Genomic DNA, 14,309 nt, shown 5'->3' with positions numbered 1-14,309 from the left:
AAAATTAACTGACCCCAACTCTATGTAACAAAAATGATTCAGCTTCTAACTTTGTAGTGTATCTGGAAGTAGCATGCTGATGGTGTTAGGTACTTATATACATGAGAGTGACTTCCTTTTTTTTTTTTTTTTTTTTTGGTTTTTCAAACCATGGCTTCTCTGTGTAGCCCTAGCTATCCGGGAACTTGCTCTCACAAAGATTTGCCTGCCTCTGCCTCTGCCTCCCAAGTGCTGGGATTAAAAGTGTGCACCACTACTGCCCTGCATAAGCCACCAGTTTTAATAGTGTAAAAAGTTAACACACACATATGCTGTGGAATAATCCTTTACACTGTGTGAATATATGTCACTGTGATTGGTTTAATGAAGAAGCTAGTAGCCGGGCGGTGGTGGTACACGCCTTTAATCCCAGCACTCGGGAGGCAGAGACAGGCGGATCTCTGTGAGTTCGAGGCCAGCCTGGTCTACAGAGTGAGATCCAGCAAAGGCGCAAAGCTAAACAGAGAAACCCTGTCCCAAAAAACTAAAAAGTAATTTAAAGCCAGGCAGAGGCAGAGGCAGAGGCAGGTGGATCTCTGTGAGTTCGAGGCCAGCCCGGTATACAGAGCTAGTCCAGGACAGGCTCCAAAGCTACAGAGAAACCCTGTCTCAAACCCCCCCCCCCCAAAAAAAAGAGTGGCCAACAGCTGAACAGAATAAGGTTAGGCAGGAAAACCAGACTAGGAGAATGCTGGAAGGAAGAAGGAAGGAGCCTGGAGTCTCCAGCCAGACACAGATAGAGTGGAACACACAAAATGGGATAGAGGTAAAAGCCAAGCGCCTCAGGGCAGCACACAGATGAACAGAAATGGTTGAGTTGTAAGAGCTAGTTAGTAACAAGCCCGAGCTATTGTCCAAGCACTTATAATTAATATTAAGCCCTTTCCTGGTTATTTTTGAGCCAGTGGTTAGGACAAGAAAACTCCACTTACACACATATACACACACTCCAAAGACAGAAAAACCAAACCATATTCACTTAGCAAATTTTGTCTAAATGAGTGAATAACACATTACCTTTTCAGCTGGTACCAAATCAAAATTTTCACTAAATTCTCCTAAAACAAAGTCAGCAAATTCATCATCCAAATCTGCAACCTGTAAAGAAAGACAAACTTGCATAGCTTGTATTTAGTTTCATCCTTAGCTATTAACTTTACAAGTATGCACTAGTAAGATCTTTCAAGGCTGCTACATACCCTGTATATGACACACAGGCCATACAACTCTTCGTACCTTTTGAAAACACAGTTTGGTTTTTGTTTTGTCTTGTTTTTGTTTTCCAAAGAAAAGGAAACTGGAAACTGAAAGCATGTTGTGAATTTCCTAAAGTCACAGAGAGTCAGAGCTGGACTCAATCACAGGTTATCTACTCAGTGCCGCAAGAAGAGATAGAATTCCTAATGCATAACAATGATATTCATACAAAGGACTGACAGTTTGAGGATACATTAGGACGCTTTCTGTTCATAACATGTGTCAACTGGTACTCCTCTAAAATTATAAATGCATAATGATCACAAGATTTCCCATGATTCCCAAACTGAAAGACCTAATCTGATTACCGTACTGACTGAAGTAAAACATTTCACTCGCTGGTTGCTGGTATCACTTCAATATCACAAATGCAATTACCTAGTTTGTGCTTCTCATAACCATCTGCCTCAAAGAAACAGATACTACAGCTGACAGCAAACTAATAAAACAGGCTGGACATAGCGGCACACACCTGCAATGCCAGCATTGGGGGCTGAGGCAGGTGGGCTGCAAGTTCCAGGACAATCTGGGCTAGAAAGTGAGACACTGTCACCAAAACCAAAAACAAACCATGATCATAATCCTAAAACAGTTTCAACTGTGGGTGATAGTGCAAAGGAGAAAAACACTCTGCTGTGGATATCGCTCTGTACAAATAAAATGCTGTTTGGCCAGTGGCTAGGCAGGAAGTATAGGCGGGACAAGAGAGAAGAGAATTCTGGGAAGTAGAAGGCTGGGGAGAGACACCGCCAGCTGCCGCCAGGAGAAGCAACATGTAAAGACACTGGTAAGCCACGAGCCACGTGGCAAAGTATAGACTAACAGAAATGGGTTAATTTAAGATAGAAGAAGTAGATGACAAGAAGCCTGCCACGGCCATACAGTTTGTAAGCAATATAAGTTTTTGTGTGCTTTTTTGGTTGGGTCTGAGCGACTGTGGGACTGGTGGGTAAGAGAGATTTGTCCTGACTGTGGGGCAGGCAGGAAAACTCTAACTACAACATTCAAAGAACAAACTGTAAGTGAGCACAGGAGACAGAGAGAAGCCTCCCTGCCTGGAAAGCAGTGAAGTTAAATATGAGGGTAAGGCCAGCTTCTGCAACTGGACTGCCTAGAAATGTCCTACAGTCCAGCCTGTGCAGACTTCTTCAGTCAGGTTTCATCACATCTGTTGGTAACTCATGGACTAGTTAATACTAGTGCCTTCCTGTGGGAAGCCACACCAACCCAACTTTCTCAGAGACCCTGACAAAAAGGACAAAGGGAACTTAGTTCTGTGTCCTTGTCCACAGGTGGACTTAGCAAGGGCAGTCTGATGCTAAAGCCAGTGCCTCAGAGGAGTCAAGGTTGCAGCTTCTGGGGACCCGATTCTTCCCCCTGGCTGTGGTTATCAGTCCTAAGGCAGCTGTGCCTGAGGTACCCTGTGTTCTCTTTGCCAATATTGTCTGACTTAGCTCTCTGCTGACATTGCCCATTTTTCACCCTGCAAATAGTATATAAAATGCTGTACTTCTTAATAAACTTGTGTAGCATAAGACAAAATTTGTGCAAGACCTCCCAAGCCCAGTTTTTATCTTCTCTCTGTTTCACATACCCTGGCCCCACTCTATCAGGACCCTGTCCCTCAAGAACAATCTGCTGGTCCAGGTCACTTTCCTCTTAGGGCTGTAGTGAGGATCAATAGCTAATTCTAATCAGACTTTCAGAACATACAGTAAGTGCCCATAAGTATTAGCTATTATTATCCTCATTACATTTCACCTCTAAAGATGTCCCAAGACATAGAAAGCTGAATCTAGTTCATATTTAGGGTCTCAGTTTAAGATAAATTTAACTGTGGTTTGTTTCACCATTAAAGCTTCTTTAGTTTGCCATCATAATTGATTTTAGGTAGAGCTCAGTAGTATTAAGTAGTATTAAGCTCATTTATATTAGTGTTATGCAATCTCCTTAATGCTTCAACTTGCAAACAGAAAGCCTAAACAACTCCCCATCTTCCCATCCCCGAGCCTCTGGGAACCACCATTCTACTTTCTGTCTCTGAGTTTCCTTACAAAGTACAATGTTATTAATATTGCAGCTTATGTCAGAACCCCCTCCCTTTTAAGGGAGAGGAACAGTCTACATTTTGTTGAGCTACTCATCCGTTAATGGCCACCTGAGTTGTTTCTGCTTTTTGCCTACTGTGAATGATGATACTAGGAATGGGGGTGGTTTCAAGACACTGCTTTTAATTCCTTGGGGTACAGACCCCAAATGGAATGTTTGGAGGAGCCTCCATTTGATATTTCCTGCTGTGGAATAATCCTCTTGTGCACTGTAAAGATAAGTCACTTGAACTGGTTTAATAAAATGCTGGTTGGCCAGTGGTCAGGCAGGAAGTATAGGCAAGGCAACCAAACTAAGAATGCTGGGAAGAGAAAGGGCAGAGTCAGGAATCACCAGCCAGAAGCAGAGGAAGCAAGGTGAGAACGCTGTACTGAGAAAAGGTACCAAGCCACATGGTTAAACATAGATAAGAATTATGTGTTAATTTAAGTATAAGAGCTGGTTAGTAATAAGCCTAAGCTAATGGCCGAGCATTTATAATTAATATAAGCCTCTGTGTGGTAATTTGGGAAGTGGCTACCAGGTATTTGGGAGTTGCTGGAGGGGCAGAAACTTGCGCTTACAATTTCTCATATGGTTTTCTTTTTTTTTTTTCCTTTCTTTTTTTTAAGGGTATATTTATTTTTATTTTATGTGTATGAGTGTTTTGTCTGCATGTAGGTCTGTGCATCACATGTGTGCCTGGTGCTTGCACAGATCAGAAAAAAGTGTCAGATACTCTGGAATTGGAGTTACGGAGAGTTGTTAGCTGTCGTGTGCGTGCTGGGAATCAAATCTGGGTCCTCTGCAAGAACAATAAGTGCTCTTAACTATTGCCATCTCTCCAGTCCCTCCTATATGGTTTTCTATTGTAACTGTATCACTGAATTCCCACTGCAGTACCCAAGGATTACATCTGTTCTACACTCACCAATACATACATATATGTGGGTTTTTTCTTTAATTGTGGCTAATATACCTGAGGTGGTATTATTCTCTAAATTTTATCCACATTCATACATTCAAACATACACCCACCCACATATAATCAGCATCTGTTATTAGCTACTGATACCTAATTTTCTTTATGTACATCATACACTATCATGTCCTAGTAAAAGCCAATATGTGCGACTGTGTTTTGGCTATCCAACTGGATTATAAGGCCCTTCTTTATGCCTATTAACTGTTCAGTATTAAAATTGCACATAAGCACACACATACACACACTGAAAAAGGAACCAATTATGTGTACAATTCATGATCAATGTCAGTTCTACTTCTGCTCTTTTTATGTCTTATTAATCTAGAGAAGCAGTCTAGCAGGGAGGCATAGTGGCATACATCTTTGATCCCAGTACTTGGGAGGCTGAAGCAGGCAGATCTGTGAGCTCAATGCTGCCTGGTCTACAAGGCAAGTTCCAGGCCACACAGGACTACATTTAAATAAAAAAAAGAAGGAGAAGAAGGATAGAGGAGAAAGAAGGAGGAGGAGGAGAGAGAAGAGGAGAAGGAGGAGGAGGAGGAGGAGGAGGAGGAGGGGAAATGTAGTAAAGTGGATAGCAGTTTGAGCTCTGATCTGATTCTGACCTGAGTTCAGATCCCAGCCCTGCCCTTTATTAGCTGTAATGTTTTAAACACTCTAAACTCTGACTCCTTGTCTGTAAAGTAAGGATGATACATGGTTGTGGGAATAAGCATGCATGTAAAGCACTTAACCAGCCTAATAACCATAATCCAATAACAATCATTATTATGTTCATTATAAAGTCAATGAATACTATAAGTTATAATGGCAAATAATTTCTCTAAAAATACCTACTTATACAAGGTAAATGTTAGGAAATGCTGCCAGAATCTGTCTGGACTGAGCAGGTACGGTAGCACATACTTGCAACCCCAGTCCTCAGGAGTATGAGGCAGTAGAATGGCAATGTTCCAGGTAAGTCTGGGCAACACTGTCAAGATTGTCTTAAAAAGCTTTTTTTTTCACTTGGACCAATACAATTTTGAAGTTCAAAATCAAAAGTTCAAAAGCTTTACTGTAAGATTCAAGAAGCCTAACATATGTATTATTCATTGCCACAAATATTGATATAGTGTAAATATTATATAGTATAATATTAGAGCATTAGCAATCTTGCTATGTTCTATTAAAGTTTTTAGAGTCAATGCAGACCTAACTCTAATAAATTGATGGCTTTCATTTTTTCTAAGCAATTTGACATCTGGCAGAGGAGAAGACAGGCAGGTTCCCTGATGCAGAGATTCTGTTGTTGAGATTTCAGGAAAATTTTCCACATTGCACAGGAGGTATAACATGGTTTTTCTGTTTGTCTTTTTTCTTTAAGACAGGTCACTATAATTCTAGGTTGGCCTGGAACTCACTATGTAGCCTGCACTAGCGTTAAACTCACATCAATCCTTCTGCCTCAATCTCTAAAGTACTGGGACTCCTATACTAACATATCAGAATACCACACAACACTGAAAATAATACACACACATACCAACAGAGATCAGTCTCCATCAAAATATAAAATAAGATACAAACAATACTGCTCCACTTGTAAGGACAGAATATGCAAACTAATGCTAAGATTAACATAATATGTTGGAGTAGAGGGAGCACAGCTCAGTGATAAAGCACACGTTCAGCATCTATCTACCAAGTCCTAGGTTCAACTCTGAGCACACACAACAGAATCAAACTAGGACTGGAGAGATGACTCAGCAGTTAACAGTACTTGTTGCTCTTGCAGAGAACCTAGGTTCATATATCAGCACCCACATGGCGGCCAATAACCATCTGTAACTCTAGTTCCACAGGATCCCAATGCCTTCTTTTGACCTCCCTGGACACTAGGCGTACACAGAGTAAACACAAATATATGCAGGAAAAACACTCATACACATAAAAATAAATGAATAAATAAATCTTAAAAGGAAAAAACTCAACTACAAAGAATGTATAGCTAAATAGAAAACAGGATGGACAGATAAAGAGAAAACAGAATGTATAGATAAATACGTAGTTACTATTTCACTTGTTTGTGGGTGGTAGACACATTGGCGTTCATTTTCACTCACTATATTTTACATATTCCACACATAATTTTATATGAAATTTCACAATAAAGCTGTCAAAAAGTCACTGAACACTTACAGAATTTTAGAATAAAGTATTTACTTGTTCAATCAGAGCGTTCCTTGCTTCAACAGTCTCCTTCAGCAATTCCGGATCACTCGTTTCCAAGAGGGGTTTTCTCTCAAAGTCTTTTCCATCACCAGAGTTAGAATTCCAAAGAAGTTTTTTCTTTGTTGACTACATCCACCACTCCTTTGAAAGTTCTGGCTTCACCAATTGGCAGCTGCGAGTCAGAGCGTGCTTAACTGTTAAATGACACGAACATAGAGGCCACCAGCAGCAAAACCTACCACTATACCGTCTTCCTCAAATTGAAACTATTTCCACCAAATTCTTTAGCTGTACTTACTTAAGGTTTGAATTTGCTTCAAGAGTGTGTATGCCACAATAAATTGATGGGGAAACAGCAGAATGGGATATCAATTAACCACTTACCTGTAGAATCAGAGGCTTAGCCTTTAACTTCTCCCTGATGCTTTCAACCGCATAGTTAAAACTGTAAAAAGCAAGGTCACCGTTAGAAACACAGTAGAAGCCTCTCCAAACAGGCTGAAGGATGTTCTCTAACATAGCGCCTTACTCTCTGTAATGCTTACTCTGTCCATTTCCAACAGGGCACTATCTTAAACAAACCTGGTAAGAGCAATCAAGTATAACTTTATCTCATCATTGGGGAAGTTTAAGGAATTATTGCAAACTTCACATAACCAAATTGTGATACTAAGATTAAAGTCACAGTTAATTAACTAGAGTTACATGCAAGATTCTATTTGAATTAAGGATTCTTTCTTCCACAGCTATATATGCTATTGGTTCTCTTCTGAGAGCCAGACTGACTAATGTTCTGTGTATTAGGACTCTACGCTATGATGCTTGTTTTTATGCTAACACAGGGGTGGGTTACCTATAGTACAATTGCTACAGTGGCACACAGGCTGATTCATGTATACATGCACATCGTTCTGGTGCCAGCATCTTTGAGAACTAGCCTAGAATTCAGGCATTGCCCTCCTTATCACTACAGACACTTAAATCAGTCAAAGTGTACTTCTATGGCCTACAAGAGATTCCAAGTGGGAAAGGTTCAAAGTTAGTAAATGTTACAGGTTGCTGTAATTAGTAATCAAGGGTACTTTAAACAGAGTTGCCAAAGAAGCCACATAGCCACCAAGTTATACACCTGTGGTCTTGGGGAATGACAGTCTAACTTTTACCACACTGTCACCACTGACCAAGATGTCTTCCTACATTTCCTCCACAATGCTTAACATCCTCAATTCATTCCTGTCCACATTTCACTCCTTCATATATTTTTGATTCTCTATGTTGCCAGAACAATGCATCTATAAATGAGCCTTGATACAGTCACTGCATCTCAGTGCCAATCATTTTCTGCTTTACAGACAGGACATTCTCCTTCCCACTTCCCTTTTGCTGAGCTTAATACCCACTAACTAAAGAAAATCAGAAGACACAGAAAGACACCATTCTCTGAGTTAACAATAAGAAACAACCCTACTCTCTAACTGTAGCAATTAGGTCACAGCAGCCTTCAGGAGCAAAGGGGAGATACTGCAGAGCTCCAAAGAGAATCAGCAGCAACTGCAAGACTGCACTCCATCAGGGTTCTACAAAATGTGCTACACAGATCCACACGGCTCACCACGTAGCAGATCTCAACAACTGCTTTGAAATTTAGACTTTTTTAATTCCATAAAATAATTATACTTTATAATTATATATCTATATTGTAGATATAGCTATCTAAAGCATATAGTCATACTTTAGAATTGCTTTTCCGAAGCTTCAGCTATACGCCATGACGTCTTCCTTTGCTTTCTAACTTAAAGCCTAGGAAGCACTCTTCACACACCTTGCTCCTGTTTTGTCCATCTTGTTTAAAAAACAGATCCTGGGTATCTTGTGTTTGTCAGCTTGCTTCCACACGGTCAGGGTCTGTGCCTAAAGCAAAAATGAGAGAAAATGCTGTGGCTGTTGTGAGCCACGGGTGAACAGATCCACGAATCTGTGGTAATGTGGAATTGGCCCTGATGCTGCAGAGAATCAGAACCCCTGCGGTCTATTTCCAGGGACCTTCTTTTGCTCCCTGGAGAACACAACAGAGAATATGATGAAGAGATTGGAAGAGACTCCATGATGCTTGAGAACAGTGCTTCTTTTTAGGTGAACTAGGTTCCCACACAAAGTGATTTAAAATCCAGAGGATAACCAGACCTCTCAAAAGGGAACTTAAATCACAACCAGAAGATCTACTTTTTGTTTCACTTCATTTTTCCCAGCCTGTAATAATGAACTAATTTGTTTTAATTACGATCTTTTTAAACAGGCCTCACCGCCCAGGTGAATTATTGGGTTTTAGTGTAGGTGCATATGTAACTTTATAGGAAACTGCCAAACAGCCTTCTAGAGGCATTATATTGTTTTACTCTCCTATCAACAACCATGAGCTCCAGCTGAATCACCCTCATCAATATTTGCTATTGCTCTTTTGAATCTGAGTCACTCTTCAGAGTACAAAATGGTATCTCTTGTTGGTACCTCCTTCTCAAAAGCCCTGCATGTGGAGCCAGTACGTAAGTGGCTATGGCTAGGTCACAACAGTAAGTTGGAGGCATGGTGATGGCTGCATTCATTTCCAAATAAGGGTCTTCTCCTAAATACTCAATTATAACAATCACATTCAGGAAATGTAAAGCTTGACATATATTTTCACATAGTATATAATTCAGATTTCTGTTTTCCTCAGTGATGTCTTCTAATTTATTTTAAATTTAGGATCCAACCAACAATTTAAAAAATAGATTCAGTTTTCATGATTCTTTAAAATTCTTTTATCTAGAATAGTAGATCTCTGTGAGTTTGAGCCTAGCTTCATCTATATAGCAAGTTCCAGACCAGCCATGGTACATAATGAGACCCTATTTGAAACAAAGCAAAGCAAAATGAAAACAATATAATTCATTCTACTAACATAAGCTCTACTAACAAATCCATTTTCAGAATTTACTCAAGGACTTCAATGCACACCTGCATGTATGAGGGAGAGGGCAGAGATGCTACACCTGATCCTAGGCACTCAGACAAGCCAGGGAGGTACTCCAGAAACCAACTATAGCCCCGAGAGTCGTCACATTAACTGTGAGGAGATAACTATTCATGTGTCTGCATTGCTACAAGTGCTGAGTCCCCTCTCCACACTGTCTTTTAAGGATGTTTCTATAGCCAACAGTCTATGTGGTAGTGTCTCCCTTGGGAGGGAAAGGTAAGTTTGCTGACTGCTCTAGAAATACACACTGTCTGTCCTCCAGAGCAACATGGAGGAATGCTAACTGCACACTGTACAATATTTCCATCCTCTTAGCCTGTCACATGACCAACTGGCCCTGACTTCTTTCATGCAGCTCTCTAGACTAGGACTTGGGGAGGGGGGGATGTTGACTCGGTGGTTACAACATGTAGACTAATTAAAGTCCCCTGACTCTCACTGGAGGTTACTACATGTAGACTAATAAAGTCCCGATTCTCACCTAGTGACTTTGTGACTTCTGACAGAATCCATGAAACTAACGCAGAACTTGTTAGTTTGAAATCAACAGAATCTCAGGCTCCTCACAGTTCAACATCAACCTTCATATTTTCTAGAAGAAACAAACTTTCTTTCCATTGGGAAAAACCTGAGATCACATTTCATTACTAAATTCCAACTTCCTTTAACCACAACCTGATTTATGTGGATTTACCAAATAAAGGGATTTAGTTAACCGATTCTGATACGGTCTACATTTAACCAATCCCACTGGACCTGGCTTCACTTTGGCACTGCTTTACCTCTACACCAGCGGAGGCATCAAACACAGCCACTGCGCCGTCCAACACTCTCAAGCAGCGCTCAACTTCCAGGGTAAAGTCCACGTGACCTAAGAAAAAAGTAAGAAGTACTTAAAATCTTCAAAATCAAAGCAGTCCCATGGGTCAGCAATGTCACTCGTGAGTGTATACACAAAAGAAGTGCCTCAAGAAGATATTTGTACACCCACATTCGTAGTGAACAAACAAACAAAAAGCATGGTGCAGACAGTGGCCTCCGCACACCCACGGTTCTGAATCAGGAAAAAACGATGTCTGTTCTAAACATGGACAGACTTTTTTCATGTCATTACTCTCTCAGCAATATAAAATAACAACTGTTTACATAGCAATCACTTATATTTGGTGCTGGAGGCATACAAGAGGATGTATATGGGTTATATGGAAACATTACACCATTCTCCAAGTGATTTAAGCTTCTACAAATTTTGATATCTACATGGGATCCTAAAATCAATTCCTCACATATACTGAGACAAGTACAGACTCATGGAATATCTATCATACAGCCTTAAGAGGAGAGAATTCATGTTCCATGAAGACTTTATACTAATTGAAATGAATTAGCCAATCACAAAAGGATAAATACAGTGTGATTCCACTTACAGGAGGTATCTAGAGCAGTCATGTGAACAGATGTAGAAAGCAGGACAGTGGGGATGGGGCAAAGGACAGCAGTTGTTTGCTAAGTACAGAGTTTCAGTTCTAGAAGATGAAACACGCTAAAGAGCTGGTTCACATTGATATGAATATAATAAATATGATGGAGCTGTACACTTAAAATGGCTAAGATAGGAAATTTAATGTTTTTGATCGTGATTAAAAAAGACAAAAACCAGAAAAACAGCCCCAGTGACACAGCAGCATCTCTCCCTGGTGAAGCTGCATCATACCTGGTGTGTCAATCAGATTGACCCTGTACCCTTTCCAGTCAAACGTCACAGCAGCTGACTGGATGGTGATGCCTCTTTCTCGCTCTTGAGCCATGAAATCCGTCACTGTGTCTCCATCATCGACATCTAATCAGGAAAAATAGGCCACAGTTTAGTTCAAAACAAGTGCATCTTACTGGTTCTCAGCATCTCCCCAAAATACTCAGTGAAATACCTAGAGCCTTTTATTTTCTCTAAATAAAATCCTCATAAGAGAAAAAGCTTTTTCAGGATTAGTAAGTCTGCCATGAAAGTTTCTTTTTTAAAAAATTCTACTAAGGGCGGCAGTGGCACACACCTTTAATCCCAGCACTCCAGAGGCAGAGCCAGGTGGATCTCTGAGTTCAAGGCCAGTCTGGTCTACAGACCGAGGGCCAGGACAGGCTCCAAAACTACACAGAGAAACCCTGTCTGGGGGGGGGAGGGGGGACAAGGGGACAGGGGGGGGGGAGACGGGGGGACGGACCTACTAAAGCACACACTTTCACTTTAGCCCTGGCTTGATGTTTCTTGCTCCCTCTGTGCCCCACATCCCTTGCTAGGGGGTAGTGTAGCTCAATGGCGCCCACTGACTAAACTCGCTCCTAACTTTACTCCTGTTCCTACCATCTTGATTATCTGGTCTGCACAGTAAGGCTAAACTACCAGCATTACCCTTACACGCTGTCACCAGGACAAAAGGAGGCAGGATATAAAATCTAGTCCAGCTTGATCATGCCAAGTAGCAGCCCCACTGCATGAGGAACAGAAAACATCCTTCCCAAGTTAAGTAGCCCTTTTCAAGGGCTCTCACCGATAAGTGGACAGCAGAAGCCTGACAACGCTCCACATCCTGCTGCCAGTTGTACATTCATTTACACAGAATAATGAAAAATCCAGGTGGCCACATGTTTAAGAATCTATCATCATGAAGACTCTAATCCTAATGTTCTTTTCCTCTATTAAGCATCAAGTCTGTTACGTTTCCAAGTGTCTAGGAAAATGGCTCCCAATAGGAACATATCATAGACTAGATCTCCTGAACCTACCATGGAACTCAGCCAGCATGACTTAAAAACAGTAACCCCTGGTCTATGCTCATGCAAATAACCCCTTTTTTTTTTTTTTTTTTTTTTTGAGCTGAGGATCAAACCCAGGGCCTTGCACGTGCTAGGCAAGCGCTCTACCACTGAGCTAAATCCCCAACCCACAAATAACCCTTTTAAACTCAGTCAGTCTCCCTCTCTCTCTCTCTCTCTCTCTCTCTCTCTCTCTCTCTCTCTCTCTCTCTCTCTCTCTCTCTCTCCTGGCTCTGCCTCCCGACTGCTGGGATTAAAGGCATGCGCCGCCACCACCCAGTTGATATGTACACTCTCACAGTCTCTCTCTCTCTCTCTCTCTCTCTCTCTCTCACACACACACACACACACACACACACACACACACACAGATCTACTCACACACAGAGACATGAAAATGAAAAATGGATCAGTTGGGTAGAAAGGGGTCAGCAGGAGGGTATGGGGGAGAAAAGAAGGTAGTGATGGATGAGAATATTTTATATGAGCACATGAAATTGTTAAAAATAAACAAGGAATGCACAGAAAAACTGGTGAAAACAAAACTAAAACGGTGCTCTGGGGAACCATGGTGCAAGCCTGCTAAGAATTAACCACAACTTGTAAAAGCCGCATGGAGCAGTAAACTGTAGACCTCAGAAAATACAACACTAAGCTAAGGATTAACAAACTGTCTCCTTTTCCACAAGAGAACTTGACCTTAACTTTCTAGTTTTTTTTCTTATAAAAATCAGACAATAGAATTATGTCAACTATGTGGCTAGGAGACACACACACACACACACACACACACACACACACACGCACACACGCACACACACACGCACACACGCACACACCAAAATAAAACCTACCTTCTTACTGGTAAACTATTGACTTGGAAAGAATTGCAGTTTGGAGTTACATACCTTGGGCTTCCCTGAGTGGGGTATAACTGTAACTGAGTCTTCTCACTAGGGCGCTCTTGTACAAAGAAACATCCAATGCTAAACGTGATTCTGTCCTACAACTTCCAGGAGGCCAGTGTCAAATGAGGCCCACCACAGCCTTGGGGGACTCAACGCTCAGTTACATCTCAGAAGACCCTCTGGTGGTGTAGCCCGCTACCTTATCTTAATGTGTCGTTTAGACATCAGAGACTCCGTGCCATACTCTAGTGGATTTCTTTTGCTAGTGGGGGTTGGGGAGAGGAGGAATCCATTCTAACCTCCCAATGCTCTTGTGTATCCAGAATAGTACAAGATTCGTTCTGTGGTGGTAGTTTTCCCTGCATCAATATGAGCCATAATTCCAATATTACGAATTCTGTTTAAAAGAGGGAAAAAGGCATGCATTATGAGGTGCATATTACAACCAAAATAACTATTCTGTGCAAATTTTAAAGGTGATTAGTATTCCTATAATATATGTAATTATGTACAAAGACAAATGCAGAACATTTTGGTTTTATTATCAGCATATATTAAGTATGCATAGTAATACTTATACAGTGTACTATGACATTTTCATATATGTATGTGATGCGCTTAGTCACATTCACCCACACTCCCTCTCTTGTCCCATGCCCACTCCCACTGATGTATCCTACCTCATCATCAGACAAAACAGCTAACAAGAGGGTTCATTACGATCTTAAGAACATCTTATGTACATCTGCTACATTAAACCATCTTAATATTTAACTGAGAAAAAATATCTCTTGAGATACACCCTAACATTTACATAGAAATATAAGTCACTAGGAGAGCCTGTCAAAGAAGACCTGTACACTCCCTCAGCAGCGTACTGAAGAGCAGTATAACGGCAGTACTTACTTAGCCACAGGAGGGCTAATGATGGAGTGAAGGGATTTGACATCATTTCCTACCACACCTAACAGGAAGAGAGTTGAAATCAGTG

General features: G+C 41.0%; 1 protein-coding gene across 1 annotated transcript in view; it reads right to left on the bottom strand.

Annotated features, from left to right (window-relative positions):
• Gfm2 (GTP dependent ribosome recycling factor mitochondrial 2) overlaps nucleotides 1-14,309 on the bottom strand; it is a 36,280-nt gene that overhangs the window by 15,196 nt on the left and 6,775 nt on the right. The window contains 9 exon segments of the mRNA XM_036207220.1: nucleotides 1,057-1,137; nucleotides 6,575-6,697; nucleotides 6,699-6,755; nucleotides 6,968-7,028; nucleotides 8,406-8,494; nucleotides 10,382-10,470; nucleotides 11,314-11,439; nucleotides 13,618-13,715; nucleotides 14,225-14,282. Of these exon segments, the coding sequence (XP_036063113.1) occupies nucleotides 1,057-1,137; nucleotides 6,575-6,697; nucleotides 6,699-6,755; nucleotides 6,968-7,028; nucleotides 8,406-8,494; nucleotides 10,382-10,470; nucleotides 11,314-11,439; nucleotides 13,618-13,715; nucleotides 14,225-14,282 (782 nt within the window).

Source organism: Onychomys torridus, chromosome 15 (assembly GCF_903995425.1).
Source record: "Onychomys torridus chromosome 15, mOncTor1.1, whole genome shotgun sequence".
Lineage (NCBI taxonomy): Eukaryota > Metazoa > Chordata > Mammalia > Rodentia > Cricetidae > Onychomys > Onychomys torridus.
Note: the sequence above shows the minus strand (reverse complement) of the source record. Positions and strands in the feature narration are given on the sequence as shown.